The sequence below is a fragment of the Herpailurus yagouaroundi genome, unplaced genomic scaffold (assembly GCF_014898765.1).
Source record: "Herpailurus yagouaroundi ecotype Mexico unplaced genomic scaffold, PumYag 183, whole genome shotgun sequence".
NCBI classification, from domain to species: Eukaryota; Metazoa; Chordata; class Mammalia; order Carnivora; family Felidae; genus Herpailurus; species Herpailurus yagouaroundi.
Genome location: NW_024412414.1, coordinates 2,550,289 through 2,570,330, shown reverse-complemented (window position 1 = coordinate 2,570,330; position 20,042 = coordinate 2,550,289). Strand labels below are relative to the sequence as shown.

General features: G+C 43.7%; 1 protein-coding gene and 1 pseudogene across 2 annotated transcripts in view; one reads left to right on the top strand and one right to left on the bottom strand.

The window, feature by feature from the left end:
- Positions 1–1,061: 1,061 nt before the first annotated feature.
- The window catches only part of MKRN2 (makorin ring finger protein 2), a 28,365-nt gene continuing 9,384 nt past the window's right edge, over positions 1,062–20,042 (top strand). The window contains exons 1-5 of one of the 2 annotated variants that reach the window (XM_040491932.1): positions 1,062–1,194; positions 14,880–15,008; positions 16,331–16,512; positions 17,660–17,964; positions 19,226–19,440. In XM_040491932.1, the coding sequence (XP_040347866.1) occupies positions 1,169–1,194; positions 14,880–15,008; positions 16,331–16,512; positions 17,660–17,964; positions 19,226–19,440 (857 nt within the window). In that variant the 5' untranslated portion in view covers positions 1,062–1,168. Of the gene's footprint in view, positions 1,195–13,590; positions 13,632–14,879; positions 15,009–16,330; positions 16,513–17,659; positions 17,965–19,225; positions 19,441–20,042 lie in introns of those variants that run through there. The other variant, XM_040491933.1, reaches the window with a different exon arrangement.
- Positions 15,842–15,962, bottom strand: LOC121041410 (uncharacterized; annotated as a pseudogene).

Sequence of the window (20,042 nt, the reverse complement as noted above, 5' to 3'; positions counted from 1 at the left end):
GAACTCAACTGCCTTGATGTTAATACTTTGCAAATGGCAAAAGGCCATCTTAGCTTAACATTATCCCGCTCCTCCAGGATCCTGTGAGTCTCCTTTAACATCTAAATATTCCTTTGGAAACTTCCTTTATTTCTACCCCCCAAGGTATATGTTAGCAATCATCCTCCAAACATATTGCCCACTGATACACATCCAAAAGGTGTCATGACTAAGATTTTACTAGACAGAAGTAAATGACCTTTTCCTCATAGCTAGCCCCTCAAGGTCCTGGAAACCTTGCTTCCAAATTCCTTAGACACTTACACTATCCCTAACTCCCTCCTAACTTGAAGGTACATAGTCACTCCTCATGATCCTTGAGCAGCTCTTTCTGCCCATGGGTCCTGTCCCCAAGCTTTAATAAAACTACCCTTTTTGCACCAAAGATGTCTCAAGAATTCTTTCTTGACCATTCACTCCGGAAACCCCAACATGTCCACATCAAGAAGATGCACGGGAGAGAGGTGTGGGAGCAGGATCTGCAGATACAGAGAACCAGAGGAAAGTGTCACAAATATCTTTTGGGGTTTCCACCATAGGAAACGGAAGACGAAAAGCCGGGGGCGGGGGAGCGGAATGGAAAACCTGGGGTGGGAGTAGATATCTTGGAAAAGAGCAAATGGGAGGGAGCTAAGGAATTCCTTAAGTGGGAGTCGAAGTCTGGCCTGGCGGGAACAGTCGAGGCAGGGCCTGAGATGGGGGTCTAGGGAGTGCAAGTTTGGGTTCTAAGGCATATTTGTAATTTACGCGCGCATTGGAGGGGTGGGAGCTTGGCCTCCTGAGGTGTAAGGCGTTTCTAAGGACCCGACACAGGGCAAGCCGGTAGAAACCGACAACAGGAATAAGACTGGGAAGAGTAGGTCCCCAACCAGGCCCGCTTGGGGACCGGGAGGCTCGCAAATGCCTGACCCGGAGCTCTTGGATGGGAGGTCGCCCAGCCTCAGCCCTCAGGCGGAACCAATTATGACGGCGGTGAGGTTTCCGGCGGCGCTACAGAGATGCCACACGGAAGGGGCGGTGTACGCCGGCGTGACGCGGCCGCGCGGGATGGGCAGGGCCGAGGCGACGACGACGACGGCGGCGAGAGCGAGAGACGGTGGCGCGACAAGGGCCCTCAAGCCCGGCCACCATGAGCACCAAGCAAGTCACTTGCAGGTTAGTGCGGGGGGTCCAGGAGTAGCGGGCCACTTCGCTTTTCCTTCGCCCCCCCAAGCCCCCGCTCCGGCCCCTTGGCGGCTGGTGCACCCCAGCCCCACTACCAGGGAAACTGAGGCTGAGCGGATTCTTGAAAAGTTGCTCAGCTGTTTACGGTCGGGCTTTCCTGGGCGGAGCTCGGGCTGCGGCGGGAACCGGTCACCTGGCGTGTGTGTGGCTATGTGTTTGGGATGAGACCCCAGGTCAGGCCAGCGCCGGGGCCTGTGAGCTGGAAGGGCGAGCTAGCCAGGGCCGTGCAGGTCGCTGAGGCCTGAGGGTGGGGGTGGAGCCCTTGGAACTTGGAGTTTAGCTGGAAAAGGAGATTTGGAATTGGGTAAAGAGACGCTAAGTGGTCGTTTGCCAGTGGGGATACCACACAGGAATAGGTTATTGATCTATAATCAGGGCCTAGAACGAGCTGGGGTCCCGAAAGGGGTCTTCGTTTCCCAAGAGTTTGAAGATCTCTGCGGCCTAAATTTACAGACTCAGCAAGTAAGAATTGTGCGGGGAAATAAAAATGTCGGGTAGTATTTACTGAAAGTTGGTGAAGTGCTTCGCATATTTCCAAGTGCTCTATATTCATTGTCACTAGACTTCACAATAACACTGCCAGGAAGATATAATTCCCATTTTACAATACAGGAAATTCAGATTGAAAGAGATTAAATGACACTCTTACTGAGACACCCGTTTATGTGGAGAAGTACAACGGTAATGGATGGATGGTGTAGAAAATTCGAAACCGGATGCTACACTGCGACTGCTCCTGTGAAGCAGAAAGAGCTTGGTTGTGTAACACCCTCGTTCCTTGGTGAACTTGTGGCTTACCAATCCTGGGTTCCTAGTCTTGTTGGCCTGATACTTGGACAGTACAAATTTTAATAACTGGTTTCAGTGTGTGGGAAACATTGCCCCCCAAAATCAGTTGTATAGTTTGATTATGTAATGAACAGTTTATTAAATTCTCATCTATGTTGTTACTTCTTAATTAGCATGAATAATTGAGAAGGGACTATGTAAAAAGTTTTCAGTTAGTATTAATATGTATTAACTGTTCAACCAGTTTATCCAAGGCCATGGCTTATATGAAGCAGTAGTCAGAAATTTGCACTCAGTGTCTACAGAAAATAGGTTATCTGTGTTAGAAATATCTTTTGTGAGACCTGTTTGTGTTCATCTTTATTTGTATGAAGCAAGCGTTGTGCGTAATTGTAAAGCAGATTTTGGTTACTCTTCTTAAGATGTGTCCACAAAAGAGTACACATTTGTGTAATGCTTTATAATTGAATTTTAACTCTTTATAGTATCTAGTTTTACAGAGAAGGACTTGGAACTTACTCCTAACTTCACATCTAAATGCAGGAGCAAAAACTTAAATCAAGATCATCTTGTTTTTTTTCCTTCTGCACTGAGATGGCCTAACCTGAAAGCTTTAATTTAATTTAATTTAACAGGGGCATCCTGCAGGATGTTGTTGCATATAAACTCAAGAGTGGGTTGGAATGTTGGAAAGGGATCACTTCTGTTTAAGTACTGATGTTTGGTGGAGCCCTTAAAATGCGCTGGGTGCTCTAACGGCCACATCGCCTGTAACCCAGCAACCCTCACTGTTCCACAGATTGTGAAACCAAGCCTGTGCACTGAAGTGATTGCCTGAGGTCATTCAGCTTCTAAGTGGCCAAGGTGTGGCATTGGAGTCCATGCGCTCATTGACCCGATGACATCCAAATAAATTTGGGAAATGATAAAGTTTCTTCACTACAGGAATTTTTAAAGCTATTCATATGTGTCTATGTAAGGAAAATGCACGTAAAAATATATAGAAAGTAAAAGAAGTTTACTTGCAAAAGGGTGTGAGGGAGTCCAATCTCGCAAGGACTGCGTCACCAAATAAAAAACTAGAACACATTTAAATGAAAAGAAACTGCAGTATTACCTAGAGTACCAAGTTCACATTAGTGTTTCATGGTGGAAAAGCTTCTCACATTATATTATCTTCACAAAAGTCTTATCTCCAGACATTGGTAACTCACAGGAAATGTCCAAGATAGGACATTTATTTTGGGAGACCAGGCCTTAACAGGGTGCTCAGCTGTTTTGGATTTATCTGAAGGTGAAAAGTGTTTTTTGCTTTGTTTTCCTGGCTGTGGCATGTGATGTACATGCTTATTCTGAATAGCAGCAGGACAGAGTTTAAGTTTTGCCTTTATTCTGATATGCAGACATCTCTAAGAGATGGATGTTGAAATGCTAGGATTCCCAAATTTAACGACAAAGACACTCCATATGTTTATTGCCTGGAATGGCAAGAATGGCTACTCACACAGTTGTGCTGTCAATCAGCTCTTCTGATTTCTCCCATGCCACTCTATCCACAAACAAGCTGGGAATTACTTTTGCTGATTCTTCTTGCTAACTATTTTCCCATGTCTTCCAGTCTGTTTTTAAAGTCCTGGTGCAGCTCTCTCCGCCCCACCCCTGCTTGTGCTTTGTGTCTCTCTGTCTTTCACAAATGAATAAACATAAAAAAAAAAAATCGGGGGGGCGGGGGCACCTGGGTGGCTCAGTTGGTTGAGCATCCGACTTCAGCTTAGGTCATGATCTTGCGGTTCGTGAGTTCGAGCCCCGTGTCGGGCTCTGTGCTGACAGCTCAGAGCATGGAGCCTGCTTCAGATTCTGTGTCCCCCTCTCTCTCCGCCCCACCCCTGCTTGTGTTCTGTGTCTCTCTGTCTTTCAAAATGAATAATCATAAAAAAAATTTTTTTAAGTCCTGGTGCAGGCCTTTATGATAGCTTGGTAGCCACTTTCTTTTCTTCTATGATAGAGGTTCCTTTGTCTTATCATCACTAGGCAAAGACCTAGAATTTGTTTCCTTGGAACATCAAGCTTGGAATCACAAAAAATGAGGGACCTTGTCAGCCAGTAAGTGGTAGAAGAGCTTGAAATCTGGAGTTGGGCAGTTCGGGATTCTGATCCTGCTACCACCTGTGCCACAACTTACTCATCTATAAAATGGAGATGGTAACGCCTAACCCTCGGAGTTAGTTAAGGGATTAGACAGTAACAGCAAACCATCATAGAGTGTTTTTGGGGTGGTAGGCTAAGCATTTACATGCATGGTCTCAGCCAGACCTCAGAGTCCTCTATCACAGAAGTCTATGGAATACAATTATTATATTATGGTTGGGGAAATTGAAGCTTGGAGATTTAAATAACTTGCTCATGGTCATATAGCAAGCTCTCTGATTTCACAGTGTTAACTATTACACTATACTTCATTCCTACGTCTCTTAACATTTATTTCAGGCCTACCACCAGGCCCAGCATTAACCCCTTTACCTGTCACTGGATCTGTTATCACATGCCGTACAGCCATAAAATTTAAGTCTGAAAATATGTAAGGAAATGTAAAGAAAAGTGACACTGAGAATGTAGATTACCCATATACTCAGATATGATTTGCAGAAGCATTTTGCTAAAGATATGCACCATTGAAAGGCATGTAAGAAACTAAATTGAATTTGTTTGGCTCAGTCCTGTGCTGCAGCTAGAGCTGCTAGTGGTTCTGTGGCTAGAAGTGAACCTGATGTCCTTTGCAACATATTTTTTTGTTCTGTTTTGTTTTAACGTTTTATTTATTTTTGGGAGACAGAGAGTGATAGAGCCCAAGCAGGGGAGGGGCAGAGAGAAAGCGAGACACAGAATCCAAAGCAGGCTCCAGGTTCTGAACTGTCAGCACAGAGCCCGATTCAGGGCTCAAACCCATGAACCGCGAGATGATGACCTGAGCTGAAGTCAGGCGCTTAACTGACTGAGCCACCTAGGCGCCCCCTGTCCTTTGCAACATATAGTAGCTACGGTCCTTTGGGGTCACCCAGGATAACAGGCCCTTTTGGAGTCCCCCCGAGAAATCTCCCTACTCTGAGTCTCCAGTTATGCACTGTTCCCCTTCATACTACTCACCCCCTTCCCATTCCCCACCCCAGTTCATGTCTCAGCCTTCTCTCTAGGAAGATATAAGGGATGGTTTGACCCATCCCTTAAGATTGAATAGTTGGAAATTCATTGCAAGGTGCAGTATGAGAGAGGCCTGGATTAAACTTAGTATAACATAGATGGGGAGGGATAGCTCTAAGCAGTTGACAAGATGCTTCAAAGGACAGGCAGGATGTGTTCAAACTAGTTTTCTGTTTGTCGCTGGGGAATGGAAATGATGACATATGATACAAAAATAGGACTGAGCTGGCTTCATTTCTTACATAACCCTTATTTCATGCTCCCCTTGAAGGCACTGCACTGATGGTGGTCTAGAAGTTATTTTTGAAGCTGTTTAAATCTCAGCTTAGTCACTTACAGAAGTGAAATGTCTTGCATGAAGTCACCAGCTTATAAGTGACTAATTAGAAGCTCTAGTTGATGGTTAAGTATTTGTTTTCCTAATGGGGAAGAGAGTGAATGAGCAGAGTTTGGAAGGCAGATTGTCTGAAGAAGACTTATGGGAGGTGGTAGAATTATAAAAGGCACCCTTGTAGGACCACGAAGAACCTGTCCTCTTGTATGCCTGGTTAACAAATAGTATTTGGTAGAGAACCTCTGGTAGTCTCCTACTCACCTTTTCTGTTTCTGTTTCTGTTTCTTTTTCTTTCTTTCCTTTTTTTTTTTTTTTTTTTTGAAATCTTTAGTGTCTCCAAAGGAAACTATTACAGAAGTATTTATTAGATCTTATTTTTTGTGGACCTGTTTATATAGCCACTTTGAGCCTGTTCTCATCCAGTATTTATGAGTTTACTAATCATGGTAGTAATCTGTCTTTCTTTGTCATTCAGAGTTGGCTCTTGGTGCTGATTTTTTTTTTAACTTTTATACACACATTAGGGTAAGTGAAATAGCCCGAACACAAACGACCACATGTTGTATGATCCTACTTATATGTAATGTCAAAAAGAGGGGCAGAGGTGCCTGCTGGCTCAGTTGGTAGAGCATATGACTCTTGATGTTGGGGTCATGAGTTCAAGCTGGTCCACGAAGGAAGGCCGCTGGAAACAATTCAGTGCAAAAGGTGGGCTACAGTGTTTTTGACAGGGGCCACAGCATGGGTAAAGGCAGAGTGACAGGGAAGTTAGTTTTGGTTGGAAAAGGTCAGGGTATCTGGGAAAATTGGAGCTGGGGACCCCCTCCTAGCAATTTGACCTTCTGTAAGTCTTCACTGGTCTCTGAGCCTCAGCTTCCCTACTTGCATCGTGGGTGTAGTGGTACTACAGTATTGCTGGGGTTAACTGAGCTATTGAAGTGAATGGGCTAGTATTGATAGTACTGTTCAGTAGATCTTTGGTATTTTTTCACATTTCATGTATTTCTCATAATATACTGTTTCAGAGGGAGGGAGGGCCTTCCTTGCCCAAAAGTCTTTATTCAAGAGGCATCTGAGTTATTAGCCCTCTCTAAAAAAGATAAATCGTGGGGCGCCTGGGTGGCGCAGTCGGTTAAGTGTCCGACTTCAGCCAGGTCACGATCTCGCAGTCCGTGAGTTTGAGCCCCGCGTCGGGCTCTGGGCTGATGGCTCAGAGCCTGGAGCCTGTTTCCGATTCTGTGTCTCCCTCTCTCTCTGACCCTCCCCCGTTCATGCTCTGTCTCTCTCTGTCCCAAAAATAAATAAAGGTTGAAAAAAAAAATTAAAAAAAAAAAATAAATAAATAAAAAAAATAAAAAAGATAAATCGTGAAAATCATATAGAAGAAGGAGGAAATGGGTAAAACCAGAAGGTTGTGAGTTGATAATGTGGAAGCTGGTGCTGGGACATCTTGAGAGTTCATTCTGCCATTTGGTTTACTTTTGTATATGTTTCATATGTGTTTGGAATTCTCCATAAAATGTCTTTTTAAATCAGTTAAAACATGGGTTCACAGATAAAGCTCCTTTACAAAGCAGCCTCCTAACAGGCTCTTCCCCTGCACTTTCAGTCCTCTTCAAATCTGTCTTCCATCTTGCAGCTCAGTTGGCTTTTTCTGAAAGAGGCCTGGGAAAAGGTGTGTATGATAACTGTACAAGCATGCCCCAGAAATAGTGCATGTTCGGTTCCAGGCCACTGCAGTAAAGCAAATTTTGGAATCAAGTGAATCAAGTGAATTTTTTGGGTTTTCCGGTGCATGTAAAAGTTACGTTTATCCTGTAGTCTATAAAATGTGCAATAGCGTTATGTCTAAAACACCATACCTTCATTTAAAAATACTTTTAGGAGTGCCTAAGTGGCTCAGTTGTTTAAGCATCTGACCTCTTGATCTCACTCAGGTCATGAGTTCAAGCCCCACATCAGGCTCTGCACTGATAGCATGGAATCTGCTTGGGATTCTCTCTTTCTCCCCCTCTCTTTGCCCCCCCTCACTTGCTTGCTCTCTTTCCCTCAAAAATAAATAAGTGAACTTAAGGGGAAAAAAAAGACAAAAATGAAATTTGCCCCATTGACTCTCTTTTTATAAACCATTTCTCTGCAGCATGTGATGCTGTGTGATAGCATTTTACCCATAGCAGCACTTCTTTAAAAATTGGGAGTCCAGGGGCACCTTGGTGGCTCAGTCAGTTAAGCGTCAGACTTCAGCTCAGGTCCTGATCTCATGGTTTGTGAGTTCGAGCCCCGCATCGGGCTCTGAGCCTGGAGCCTGCTTCGGATTCTGTGTCTCCCTCTCTCTCTGCCCCTCCCCCTCTTGTGCTCTCTCTCTCTCTCTCTCTCAAACATAAATAAAATGTATAAATAAATTGGGAGTCTATCCTTTCAAACTCTGCCACTGTTTTATCAATCAAGTTTATGTAATATTCTAAATCCTTTGTTGTCATTTCACCAATCTTCACAGCATCTTCACCAGGAATAGGTCTCCCAAAATCACCTTCTTTGCTCATCCATAGGAAGCAACTCCTCGTCTGTTTTAAGTTTTATCATGAAATTGCAGCAATTCAGTCCCATCTTCAGGCTCTGTTTGTTTTTTTTTTTTTTTTTAATGTTTATTTATTCTTGAGAAAGAGACAGAGCAGGAGCAGGGGACGGGCAGAGAGAGAGGGAGACACAGAATCTAAAGTAGGCTCCAGGCTCTGAGATGTCAGCACAGAGTCCGGTACAGGGCTCTAACCTTCGAACTGAGAGATAATGACCTGAGCTGAAATCCAGTGCTTAACCCACTGACCCATCCAGGTTCCTCTCTCTCTCTCTCTTTTTTTTTTTTTTTAATTTTAAAACTGCTTATTTTTGAGAGAGACAGACAGACAGGATCTGAAGTGGGCTCTGTGCTGAGAGTGGAGAACTGACGTGGGGCTCAGACTCACGAACTGTGAGGTCATGGCCTGAATGGAAGTCAGATGCTTAACTGAGCCACCCTGGCACCCCTTCAGGCTCCACTTCTAATTGTAGTTCTCTTGATATTTCCACCACATCTGTAGTTAACTTCTTCCCCTGATGTCTTGAACCCTCAATGTCATCCATGAGAGTTAGAATCAGTTTCTTCCAAACTCCTATTAATGGTGATATTTTGACTTCTTCCCATGAATCACAAATGTTAATGAAATCTAGAAGGGGAAGCCTTTCTGGAACCAGGTTTTTAATTTACTTTGCCCAGACCATTAGAGGAATCATTGTCTGTGGCAGCTATAGCCTTACACAATGTATTTCTTAAATAGTAAGACTTGAAAGTTGAAATCACTTCCTGATCCTTGGGCTGCAGAATGGATGTTGTGGTAGCAGACATGAAAATAATAATTAATTTCGTACATCTCCAGCAGAGCTCTTGGGTGACCAAGTGCGTTGTCAATGAGCAGTAATGTTTTGAAAGGAACCTTTTTTCTGAGCAGTAGGTCTCAATAGTAGACTTAAAATATTCCGTAAACCACACTGTAAACAGTTGTGCTGTCATCCAGTCTTTGTTGTTCATTCATAGATCACAGGCAGAATAGATGTAGCGTAATTCTAAAGGGCCCTGGGATTTTCATAATGGTACATGAGCACTGGCTTCAACCTCAAGTCACCAACTGCATTAGCTCCTAACAAGAGAGTCGGCCTGTCCTTTGAAGCTTTGAAGCCAGGCATTGACTTCTCTCTAGCTAAGAAAGTCCTAGATGGCATCTTCTTCCAATAGAAAGCTGTTTTGTTTTTATTGAAAATCTGTTGTTTAGTGTAGCCACCTTTGTTAATGATCTCATCTAGATCTTCTGGATAATGTGCTGCAGCTTCTACATCAACACTTGCTGCTTTACCTTACACTCTTATGCAATGGAGACAGCTTCTTTCCTTTAACCTCATGAACCAACCTCTGCTAGCTTCAGACTTTTCTTTCTCCCTCCCTCCCTCCCTCCCTCCCTCCCTCCCTCCCTCCCTCCCTCTTTCTTTCTTTCTTTCTTTCTTTCTTTCTTTCTATCTATCTATCTATCTATGTTTATTTATTTTGAGAGAGAGCATGCACACAAGCTAGGGAGGGGCAGAGAGAGAGAGAGAATCCCAAGCAGGCTCCACACTTAGCGCAGAGCCCCATGTGAGGCTCAGTCTCATGACTGCAGGATCACAACCTGAGTCAATTCCAAGAGTCAGACACTTAACTTGAGCTACCCAGGTGCCCAGCTTCAGACTTTTCTTCAGCAGCTTTCTCACCTCTCTCAGCCTTCACAGAATTGAGGAGAGTTAGGGCCTTGCTGTCAATTAGGGTTTGGCTGGTGTTACCTTCTCTCCATCCTAAAACTTTCTCCATATCAGTGCTCAGGCTGTTTGGCTTTCTTATCATTTGTGCGTTCACTGGAGTAGCACTTTTAATTTTCTTCAAGAACTTTTCCTTTGCATTCACAACTTGGCTAAATGTTTGGTGCAAGTGGCCTAGCTTTTGGTTTTTCTCAGTTTTTGACATGCCTTCCTCAGTAAGCTGAATCATTCCTAGCTTTTAGGGTAAAGTGGGAAACTTAGGACTCTTCATTTCACTTGAACACTTAGAGGCCACTGTAGGGTTTTTAATCGGCTTGATTTCAATACTGTGTGTCAGGAAACGGGGAGCCACCCAAAGGAAGGAGAGAGAGATGGGGAACGGCCTGTTGGTGGAGCAGTCAGAACACACACATTAATTGATTAAATTTGCCATCTCATATAGACATGGTTCATGGTACCTCAAAACAATTACAATAGCACCATCAAAGGTCACTGGTCACAGATCACCATAACATATAATAATAATGAAAAAGTTTAACGTCTTACAAGAATTACCAAAATGTGACACAGACAGATGTGAGTAAATGCTATTGGAAAATGGCACCAACAGACTTGCTCGAAGCAGGACTGCCACAAACCTTCAATTTGTAAAATGCAGTATCTGCAAAGCACTATAAAGCAAAGTATGCCTGTAAACAGTTTTCTTTATGACAGAACTCTCAGAACCTTTCCTCTGCTACTCTCTGTTGTAAATCTCTAAGAAAGACTAGATTGTGCCATTTCCTAAGTTGACTTGACCATTTGTTATCTCTTGTTTTGAGATGCACTCATCAGTGTCTCAGCTGACATAGGGTAAGTTGGAGCACAGTTAAATGATGCTCCAGCGTCATGTCTCGGCAGGCCTGTTTGAACCCCCTACAGTGCCTCTCTTCTGTGCATTTTTCTTGCTGTTCTCTCTTTCCTCTCTCCCACTGGCATCCCTACCACTTTGCAGACTCTGCTTGGACCTGACCTCCTCTGGGATGTTGCCCTCTCTCAGCCCATGGTATGTGTCTCCTCAGCACTCTGCATGCTTTGTGATAAGGCACAGGTCACTTTTATAACGTCAGCTTAGTTGTCATTGTTCTTTACTGGACTTTAATGAGAGCTGGACTTTGGGGGTACCTACTGTGAGATAGGTTCTGTACTGAGCATTTTATATATTTTTTAACCATACCCTTGCCAATGTGTATGTTTTTAAAACTAAAATAACCATATATTATTACAAAAGCAGTATATGTTCATGGTAGAAATGTTAGAACATACAGATCAGGAAAAAGAAGAAAGTAAATATACTTTACCCACAAAGATTGCCTCTCTTAATATGTTATCATATATTGGAGCACCTGGGTGGCTCAGTGGGTTGAGCTTCCGACTTCAGCTCAGGTCGTGATCTCACAGTTTATGAGTTCAAACCCCACATCAGGCTCCATGCTAACGGCTCAGAGCCTGGAACCTGCTTCGGATTTTGTGTCTCCCTCTCTCTCTTCCCCTTCCCCGCTCACGCTCTGTCTCTCTCCCTCTCAAAAATAAGTATACATTTAAAAATATGCTATTATATATCTTTCTGGATTGTTTTCTAAAATCTATTTATTTATTTTGAGGGTGGTGGGAGGAGCAGAGAGGGAGGGAAAGAGAATCCCAAGCAGGCTTCGTGCTCAGCACAGAGCCTGATGCGAGGCTCAGTCTCACACACTGCGAGATCATAACCTGAGCCAAAGTCGGATGCTTACCCTACTGAGACACTCACTCGCCCCTATAAATGCTGTTTTATAATCTGCTTTTTTGTTAATAATCTTGAACTTTCCATGTCAGTAAGTTTTCATTTTATCTTAGTCCATACTCAGATTTCTCCATTTGTTCCGAACATGTCTTTTACATCTGGTTTGTTCACACTGGAATATAATCCTGGACTAAACATTGCATCGGGTTCTTATGTACCTTATGTAATGTCTACTAACCTAGCACAGCTCCCTCCTTTTTAAATTTTTCTTAACAGCTTTATGGAAGTATAATTTACATACCATAAAATTTACCCATTTTAAGCATACAAGTCAATGATTTTTAGTAAATTTAGAGTTTTATAAGACCACAATTAAACTTTAGAAAATTTTCATCACCCCAGAGTTACCCCTCCTGCCCATTTGCAGTCACTCTGCATTACCCCTTCTCCCAGCCTGAGGAACCACTTGCCTACTTTTTGTCCCTATGGATTTGCACCCCCGACCTTTTTTTAAAATGTCAGCTCTGTGCCCAAAATGGGGCTTGAACTCATGACCCCAACATCAAGAGTCATACGCTCTACCAACTGAGCCAGCAGGCACCTCTGCCCCTCTTCTTGACATTACATATAAGTAGGATCATACAACATGTGGTCATTTGTGTTCGGGTTATTTCACTTAACCCTAATGTGTTTGAGGTTCACCCACGTTATAGCATGCATCAGTGCTTCACTCCTTTATTGCCAAGTAATTCCCATTGTATGGATATATTACATTTTGCTTATCCATTCACCAGTTGATGGAATTGTAAAAGTTTACACTTTCTGGCCGTTATGAATGATGCTTATATGAACATTCATGTACAAGTATTTGTGTGAACATACGTTTTTATTTTTCTTGTGTAAACACCCAAGAGTAGAATTACTGAGTCATATGGTAAATTTAAGTTTTAAAAAAACCACCAAACTGTTTTTCCAAACTCAGGTTCCCTCAACTCCTTCCATGACACTTACTTGTTAAAGAAACCTGGCCCACGTACCGCCTCTTCTTTTATATTTATCTGATTGCTTTCTCGTGATGGCTTTTAGCTTGTTCTCAGTCCCCTGCATTTCCTATAAACTGGGGGTTAGATCTGGAGTTTTGTTGGATTCAAGTTAAATTTTTTTGGCTAGAATGTATCACAGGCTATGCTGTGTACTTAATCCATATTGGGTCACATCAGCAGACACGTAATATTTCAACTTCATTTTGTTCCATGTAGATACTGGGTCCAGCATTATTTGTTGAAAAAACCATTCTTTCCCCCATTGAGTTACGCAGACAAGTTTACCAAAGTCAATTGACCATGTGTATGTGACTATTTACAAGTTCTTTAAAGAGATTCCCTCAGCCTCCTTGAACTCCAGTCTGTGTCTGTTCAGCTCAGCAAGACTGCTGTGCTCTGCTTGGGGTTCGTCTCCTTGCACCAAGGCCCAGAGTGTGCCTCTCAGCAGAAAGCCAGGCTGAATGTGGGCTTACCTCGTTTCCCTTCTCTCAAGGACCAGTCTTGGGTTGCCTTTTGTTCCTGTCTCAGAGCAGTTGTTTCCTATATTGTGTTCTGCTTTCTAGTTTTTTTGTTTGTTTGTTTGTTTGTTTTTGCGACAGAGAGAGACAGAGCATGAACGGGGGAGGGGCAGAGAGAGAGGGAGACACAGAATCGGAAGCAGGCTCCAGGCTCTGAGCCATCAGCCCAGAGCCCAACGCGGGACACGAACCCACGGACCGCGAGTGACCCGAGCTGAAGTCGGACGCTCAACCGACTGAGCCACCCAGGCGCCCCTGTTTGTTTGTTTTTAACTGGAGGGCTCTTTCATAGCTAGAAGCAAAAATCTGTTCTTTCTTCCTCTCTGTGTTTCAGTTTGAATAGTTGCTGTTGCTGTGTCTTCAGGTCTTCTGAAATGTTCCTTTGTACTCTCTAATTTACAGTAAGTTCTTGCAGTGTAATCTGCATTTCAGATATTGTAGTTTTCACTTCCAGAAGTTCCACTTAGTTCTTTTTTATATCTTCCATTTCTTTCATACTCAGCATAATTGAACATATTTATGATCTTTGTTTTTAAAGTCCTTGTCTACTGATTCCATCATCTGTCATTCCTGTTATTGACTAATTTTTCTCCTTGGTTATGGGTCACATTTGTCTGCTTTTTGGCATCTCTAGTAATTTTTTATTGGATGCCATTGTGAGTGTTTTTGAGCATTTGGATTTTATGGTCTTCCTTCAAAGACTGTTAAAGTAGGTTTTGTCTGACAGTTATTTGCTGTCAGCTTGACCCTTTTGAAGCTTGTTTTTAAGCTTTATTAGGGTGGGTCTAAAATACTCTTGGGGTGCCTGGGTGACTCAGCTCATGATCTCACGGTTCATGGGTTCGAGCCCTGCGTTGGGCTCTGTGCTGACAGCTCAGAGCCTGGAGCCTACTTCAGATTCTGTGCTTTCCTCTCTCTCTCTCAAAAATAAATAATAAACATTAAAAAAAAAAAAACTTTTTAAAATTACTCTTTACTTTAGGACTCTTTACCCTTATTACCAAGGCATGTCCCTTTGGGATCTCTCTACCATTTGCCAGGTGTCTCTACTCTGGCTGGACAGAATTAGAATGCTTCCCAGTTACTTCTTCAGGACCAGAATTAGACCTCTCGGTGGAACATCTTATATATTTCTTTTGGTGCTGCACTCCATTACTTGATCTTTGCCACAACCCAGTAAAGTAGGAAGTGTAATTTTCATTTTCTAGATGGAAGTAGTGAGGCATAAGGAAGTTGGTTTTGTGGCTTGCTCATAGGTGGCAGGGCTGGATCTTGGGCTCAGGTCTTGCAATTCCATTACAACCATACGCTTTAAACCCTGTGAGAACAGAGAGAACAGATTTTCAGAGAGCATTTTCTCAGTTTTGAGGCTCACATTTACATATGCAACACCTCAAATCAAGAGGGTTATCTGGAAACAGAAATTTATGGGATCATTTTTCTTCCAGAAATCTCATTGAATTAGTTGTGCGTCCAAAATCACTGTCCTAGAATCCAGGAAATATGGACATCTCCAGTGCCTAATAGAGCCTTGATACATAATATATGCATAATAAGCATTTATATGCTAGGCTTAAGAATATGGGGATCTTATAAAGTAAAGTTTTAGAAAGCTTCTAAAAGTTTTATGCCTCTGCTTGTCTCTTCAGGTATTTTATGCATGGTGTGTGTCGGGAAGGAAACCAGTGCCTGTTCTCACATGACTTGGCCAACAGCAAGCCATCCACCATCTGCAAGTACTATCAGAAGGGCTACTGCGCCTATGGGACTCGTTGCAGGCAAGGGCTCCACAGCTACTCCCAGCTTTTCTCCCAAGTTAACTACTGTCAGGGATTCAGATTCCTCACGTGGAGTGTGGGTATTGATGAGAGGAAAGATTTAATTTGAAAGTAATATGACAACAAAAAGTATGGCAAAATCATTTTGAAATCTCAATTTTATTGCCATGAAAATAATTGTAATTTTTCAAAATCACTTTTCAGGCCTTATTCTTATGGGTCTCTAGTTATAAAATCGCACTCACAGTGTGTATCTCTTGCTTTTTTCCCCACTTAACATGTCCAAGTTTTTCCCTAAGCTGCTACTTTATTTCCTAAATGTAATTTTATGTTTCATAGTGCTAACATACCATCATCTGATTCACTATTCCTCTCTTAGATATTTAAGTGGTTTCCTGTTTTTTTTGCTATGAGTACCCCTGCAGTGAACATATATATGCATATAGAGTCTGCCTTTTTTCCACTGACATCTGTAGGCAAGTTTTGTGAATTCTAAACAGAAAAACATGCCAAAACTCAGTTCAAGTGCTTGTATGGTGAAGAGCTGATCTGTTCTTTCCTGTGCCGCCTGGAGGGTGGTGGAAGTTGCCCCTGCCCCACCGGCAGGTGCCCCAGAGAGACAGTCCAGGAAAGGCCCGCCCGGCTGTTACATTGGCCATCGTTAACATTTTGGGGACACCTGCCGGAAGAACACTGGCTTGGATCTCAGAAGATTTCAGTTCAACGTCTGGCTGGACTTGTGGGGATGTCTGTGTGTGGTGTGGGTTATTTTGTCTGTCCCACGCACATCCCACAAGGCCACTTAAGTGTAGGTGATAGATAGCAATGTACCGCTCAGTCTGAATTGCCAGGCATTTTGTACTAATTGATAAGCTTTTGGGAAAACTTTTCAATTAGCAATAATTGCACGTCAGATAAACCTCATTGGCTGCAATACCGCCACTGCGCAAAGCTAATTGATAAGCTTTTTCTCACTTTTCTTTAAGGATTGTTTTTTAGATTTATTTATTTATTTTTTAGAGAAAGAGAGTGTGAACAGTGGGGGGGCAGAGAGAAATGGAGAGGGAGAATCCCAAGTAGGCTCCGTGCTGTGAGCATGGAGTCCGACACAGGGCTCTATCTCATAAACCGTGAGATCATGACCTGAGCCGAAATCAAGAGTCAGATGCTTAACTGACTGAGCCACCCAGGGTCCCCAAGCCTTTTATCATTTAAAATATGGGAAATGATTGTCTCACTCTCCACCTCCACAAAAGGAGAAGAAAGGATGTTCCATGTGCAGGTCGTGTGTCCTTCATATGTTTGCTGTGTGTTTTGTTTAGATACGATCACACGAGACCTTCTGCTGCAGCTGGTGGTGCTGTGGGCACTGTGCCCCATGGCGTGTCCTCCCCGGGTTTCCATAGTCCTCACCCTGCATCTGACCTCACTGCATCTATTGTGAAAACTAACTTACATGAGCCTGGGAAACGTGAAAAGAGAACACTGGTACTTCGAGACCGAAGTGAGTGAGCAGAGTGAAAAGCAGTCTCGGTTGTTCGTCATGCTCCTTTCTGGCCCTCTCTTGTCAGAGGGCTCCTAATCTGGTCCCCTCCAAGCTGTTCAAGGGTGGAGCCCAGAACTGTCCTGAGAGCAGCTGCATTTGGCTGCAGAGCGTTCAGTTGATGCAGTGGGTCTCGGGTTGGGCTGATTGCCAAGTTCGGCCTGACAAGACATGTGGAGTGAGCTTTTGTCAGTTTTTAACTGCTGTCTGTATGGGGTGGTTCTGAGAAGCACCAGGCTTTCAGAGCTACATATTTTGATAAAGCGCATGTTTCACTGTTTTACTTCCAGGTCAGTTCATAGTCTTAGTTCTTGTGCTCAGCCATTGTTTGGTATGTTAGGTTACAGCTTTGGTAATAGAATAGCATAATGGGGTTTGTGGAGGAAGTAGGCTACAAACCATACAAGTTATTTTTATTGGTTGGTCCTCAGCAGGTGAAGGGATTTCTAGCTCTTGGAATTGTGTTGCGTTAGCTAGGTAGTCTCCATCCTAAGCAAACAAGTAATCGCACTAATCGAATGTGTCCTCTCTAAAAAGGCTAGAAGCGCATGCGGCAGAGGGTACAGCTCCTGGTGTGAGGAGGGGGCCATAGGGGAGTCAACACTGGCTTCAGGACCCAGAGGCTCGCTCTAGATTTTGATTCTCGTTCACTTTAAAATGATAGGTAACTTTCCTAATATAAAGGAAAGCACTGTGTTCTACCGACTTCATTCTAAATTCCATTTGACTTCTATTATGGTGTTAAAAAAAAAATTCTCATGATTGTTTTTTAGTGTTAATGGGTCCATGGTTGACATTTCCATAGTTGTCATCTTTAAACCGCAACTTGAGTGTTCCTCTGTATACAGATATCATGGTCTGTTTTGCTGTTTTCCTGTGTTGCCAATTAATGTTTTTTCCTTTCTTAAAAAATCATGGTTGCAGGAATGTCATCAAGAACATTTTATACTTCTCCTTCTATTTTTTCCCTCTTGGCCTATTTCTGTATGATCCAAAGAGTAGAATTCCCAAGGTCAGAGTTACTTAATTTGTTAGGTTTTGACTAAGTGCTTACCAGAAATTTTGGGCCAGTTTTCATTTTTGTGTGTACCGTGTGTTTTGTATTAAGATCTCTCTGGCATGGCTGAAGAAAAGACTTGCCCAAGTGTGGTGAGTAATCCAGGAGGCTGCAGCGATCTCCAGAATGGCCCAGAGATGAAGCCGCATTCCTACCTCGATGCCATCAGGAGTGGCCTTGATGACTTAGAAGCCAGCAGCTCCTACAGCAGTGAGCAGCAGCTGTGCCCCTACGCGGCTGCTGGGGAGTGCCGATTTGGGGATGCTTGTGTCTACCTGCACGGGGAAGTGTGTGAAATCTGTAGGTTACGAGTGCTGCACCCCTTTGACCCAGAGCAAAGGAAAGCTCATGAGAAGGTAAAATCACAAGCTTTTTTGCATGAGCTCATTTCAAGAAATTTGAAGTGGGCTAAGGGACAAAATTGTTGGTATTCCTGTAAGCCATCTTTCTGCCAATAATACCTGCAGTGTGTACCTGGCATATTTACACTCTATTTTCAAGTCCTTTTTCCTGTTGTCATTTTGACAATTTTTGATTATTTAGAATAAAGAAAAAGGGTAGAGGCATCAGAAGACATGTATGTGTCTCTCTCTTTCTCTCTCTCTTTCTCTTTCTCTCTCTCTCTCTCTCTCTCTCTCTCTCTCTCTCGCACACACACACACACACCCTCACCCTCCCTAGGTTTACATATCTTTGTGGCTGAGATCCAGCCGGGCTGAGTTCTAGAGAATTTAAGAAGCCAAGTATTGGAAGGAACCTTTCAGGTCATTAGGTCCCCAGTGTTCATGGAGGTGCTGCCTCCCTTAGGCTCTGTGCTCGGAATAAAGATGGGGTGAGAGAGATAGAGAGGAGCCCACAGCTATAGTGTTAGAGCTTGTGAGGACGAGCAGGCCATGGTGTGTGAGGGGGAGTCTGCCACTGTCCATTGTCTCTGCAGGGATGTTCAGGTGAGCACAGAATTAGAGCTTTCCTCTGCACCCAGGTTAGTTGGCCTTTGTCCTATACATACTGGTTAGTCTCCCATCTGTGTCCACCACGAGCTCCCAAGGGCAGAGCCTAGGTCTTCATACTCTTTGCATTGGCTCTCACACTTGATACACAGTGCATCACACCGGAGGTATTCAGCATCTGCTCACTGAATGAGTACATTCATTAAATAAACTTGTTCTCTTGAGAAGCAGTGCTGCTTCCCTCTGATTGTGGACTACCGGCCTGATGTTTGAAGTTAAGGATTATTCAGCACTTCTGGTAATTGGTGTGGTTCAGAGTGGGCAAAGACAGCACGCAGAAGAGCCAGGAGATCATGGCCCCAGGCTTTGTGAACTCTGTGATCCCACACTGGTCCTCTCATCTTTTGGGACCTCCGTGGTCTCAGCTCTAAACTGGGGGTGACCATAACATGCTAGGAAAGCAAGGGGCTGGGCCGGCATTGGTTTGAAGTTTTTTTGTTGTCTGAGAGAGCTTTGTGTCCTCAAGGCAGGGGCCGCCTGGGCTCTGCCTGTGGCTGTCAGAGTGTGCATTCCTTGCTGATCTTGGCTATGGCATTGTGGCCACAGCCTGCTCCCCAGCAGCCCAGAACCTAATAAGAAGTTTCCCTCCTCTCTCTCCATACTTCAGATCTGCATGTCGACATTCGAACACGAGATGGAAAAGGCCTTTGCCTTCCAAGCAAGTCAGGACAAAGTGTGCAGTATCTGCATGGAAGTGGTCCTTGAGAAGGCGTCTGCTTCTGAGAGGAGGTTCGGGATTCTCTCCAACTGCAATCACACGTACTGCCTGTCCTGCATTCGGCAGTGGAGGTGTGCCAAGCAGTTTGAGAACCCAATCATTAAGTAAGTTCAGCTAGGGGTTCGATTTGGGGCCTTCTGTCCACTTTTCATCCCTCCCTTGTCTTGCACTGCGAAGGTAACTAGTGTGAATCCTAGCCCCTGACTGCAGGGACCTGGGCATGTCAGGTATCCTTCTTGAGCCCGAGTGCCTTTTCCTTTAAAACACTGGTCACAACCTCACAACTCCTGCCGCCTGCTGCTGGCCTTTAGGGTGTCTGGGGACACTCAGCAAGGATTGGCTGTGTGAGAAGGTGTTAATGGCACTGGCCTATTTGACTCCTCTTTGCCCTTAGGCTGATTACCTGTTCACCTTCTCAAACTTTTTTTTCATATGTAAAATAGGGTTGTTGGAGGATTAAATGGAATAATGCATCTAACACATTTCACGTAGTGTCTGACACGTAGGATGTGCTCAATGGAGCCAACACAGGATCCTTTTCTTCCCCCCAGCTTTATTGAGATTTAACTGACAGAAAACAACATAGGATTTTTCAATTTTGCGGAGGGATGGGGGAAGAACTTAGTCATATTGAAAAGTGTGTTGTGTACCGTTAGAAACTCTTCACAACCGTTTGTCATAATTCTCTCAGACCCAGTGATGATCA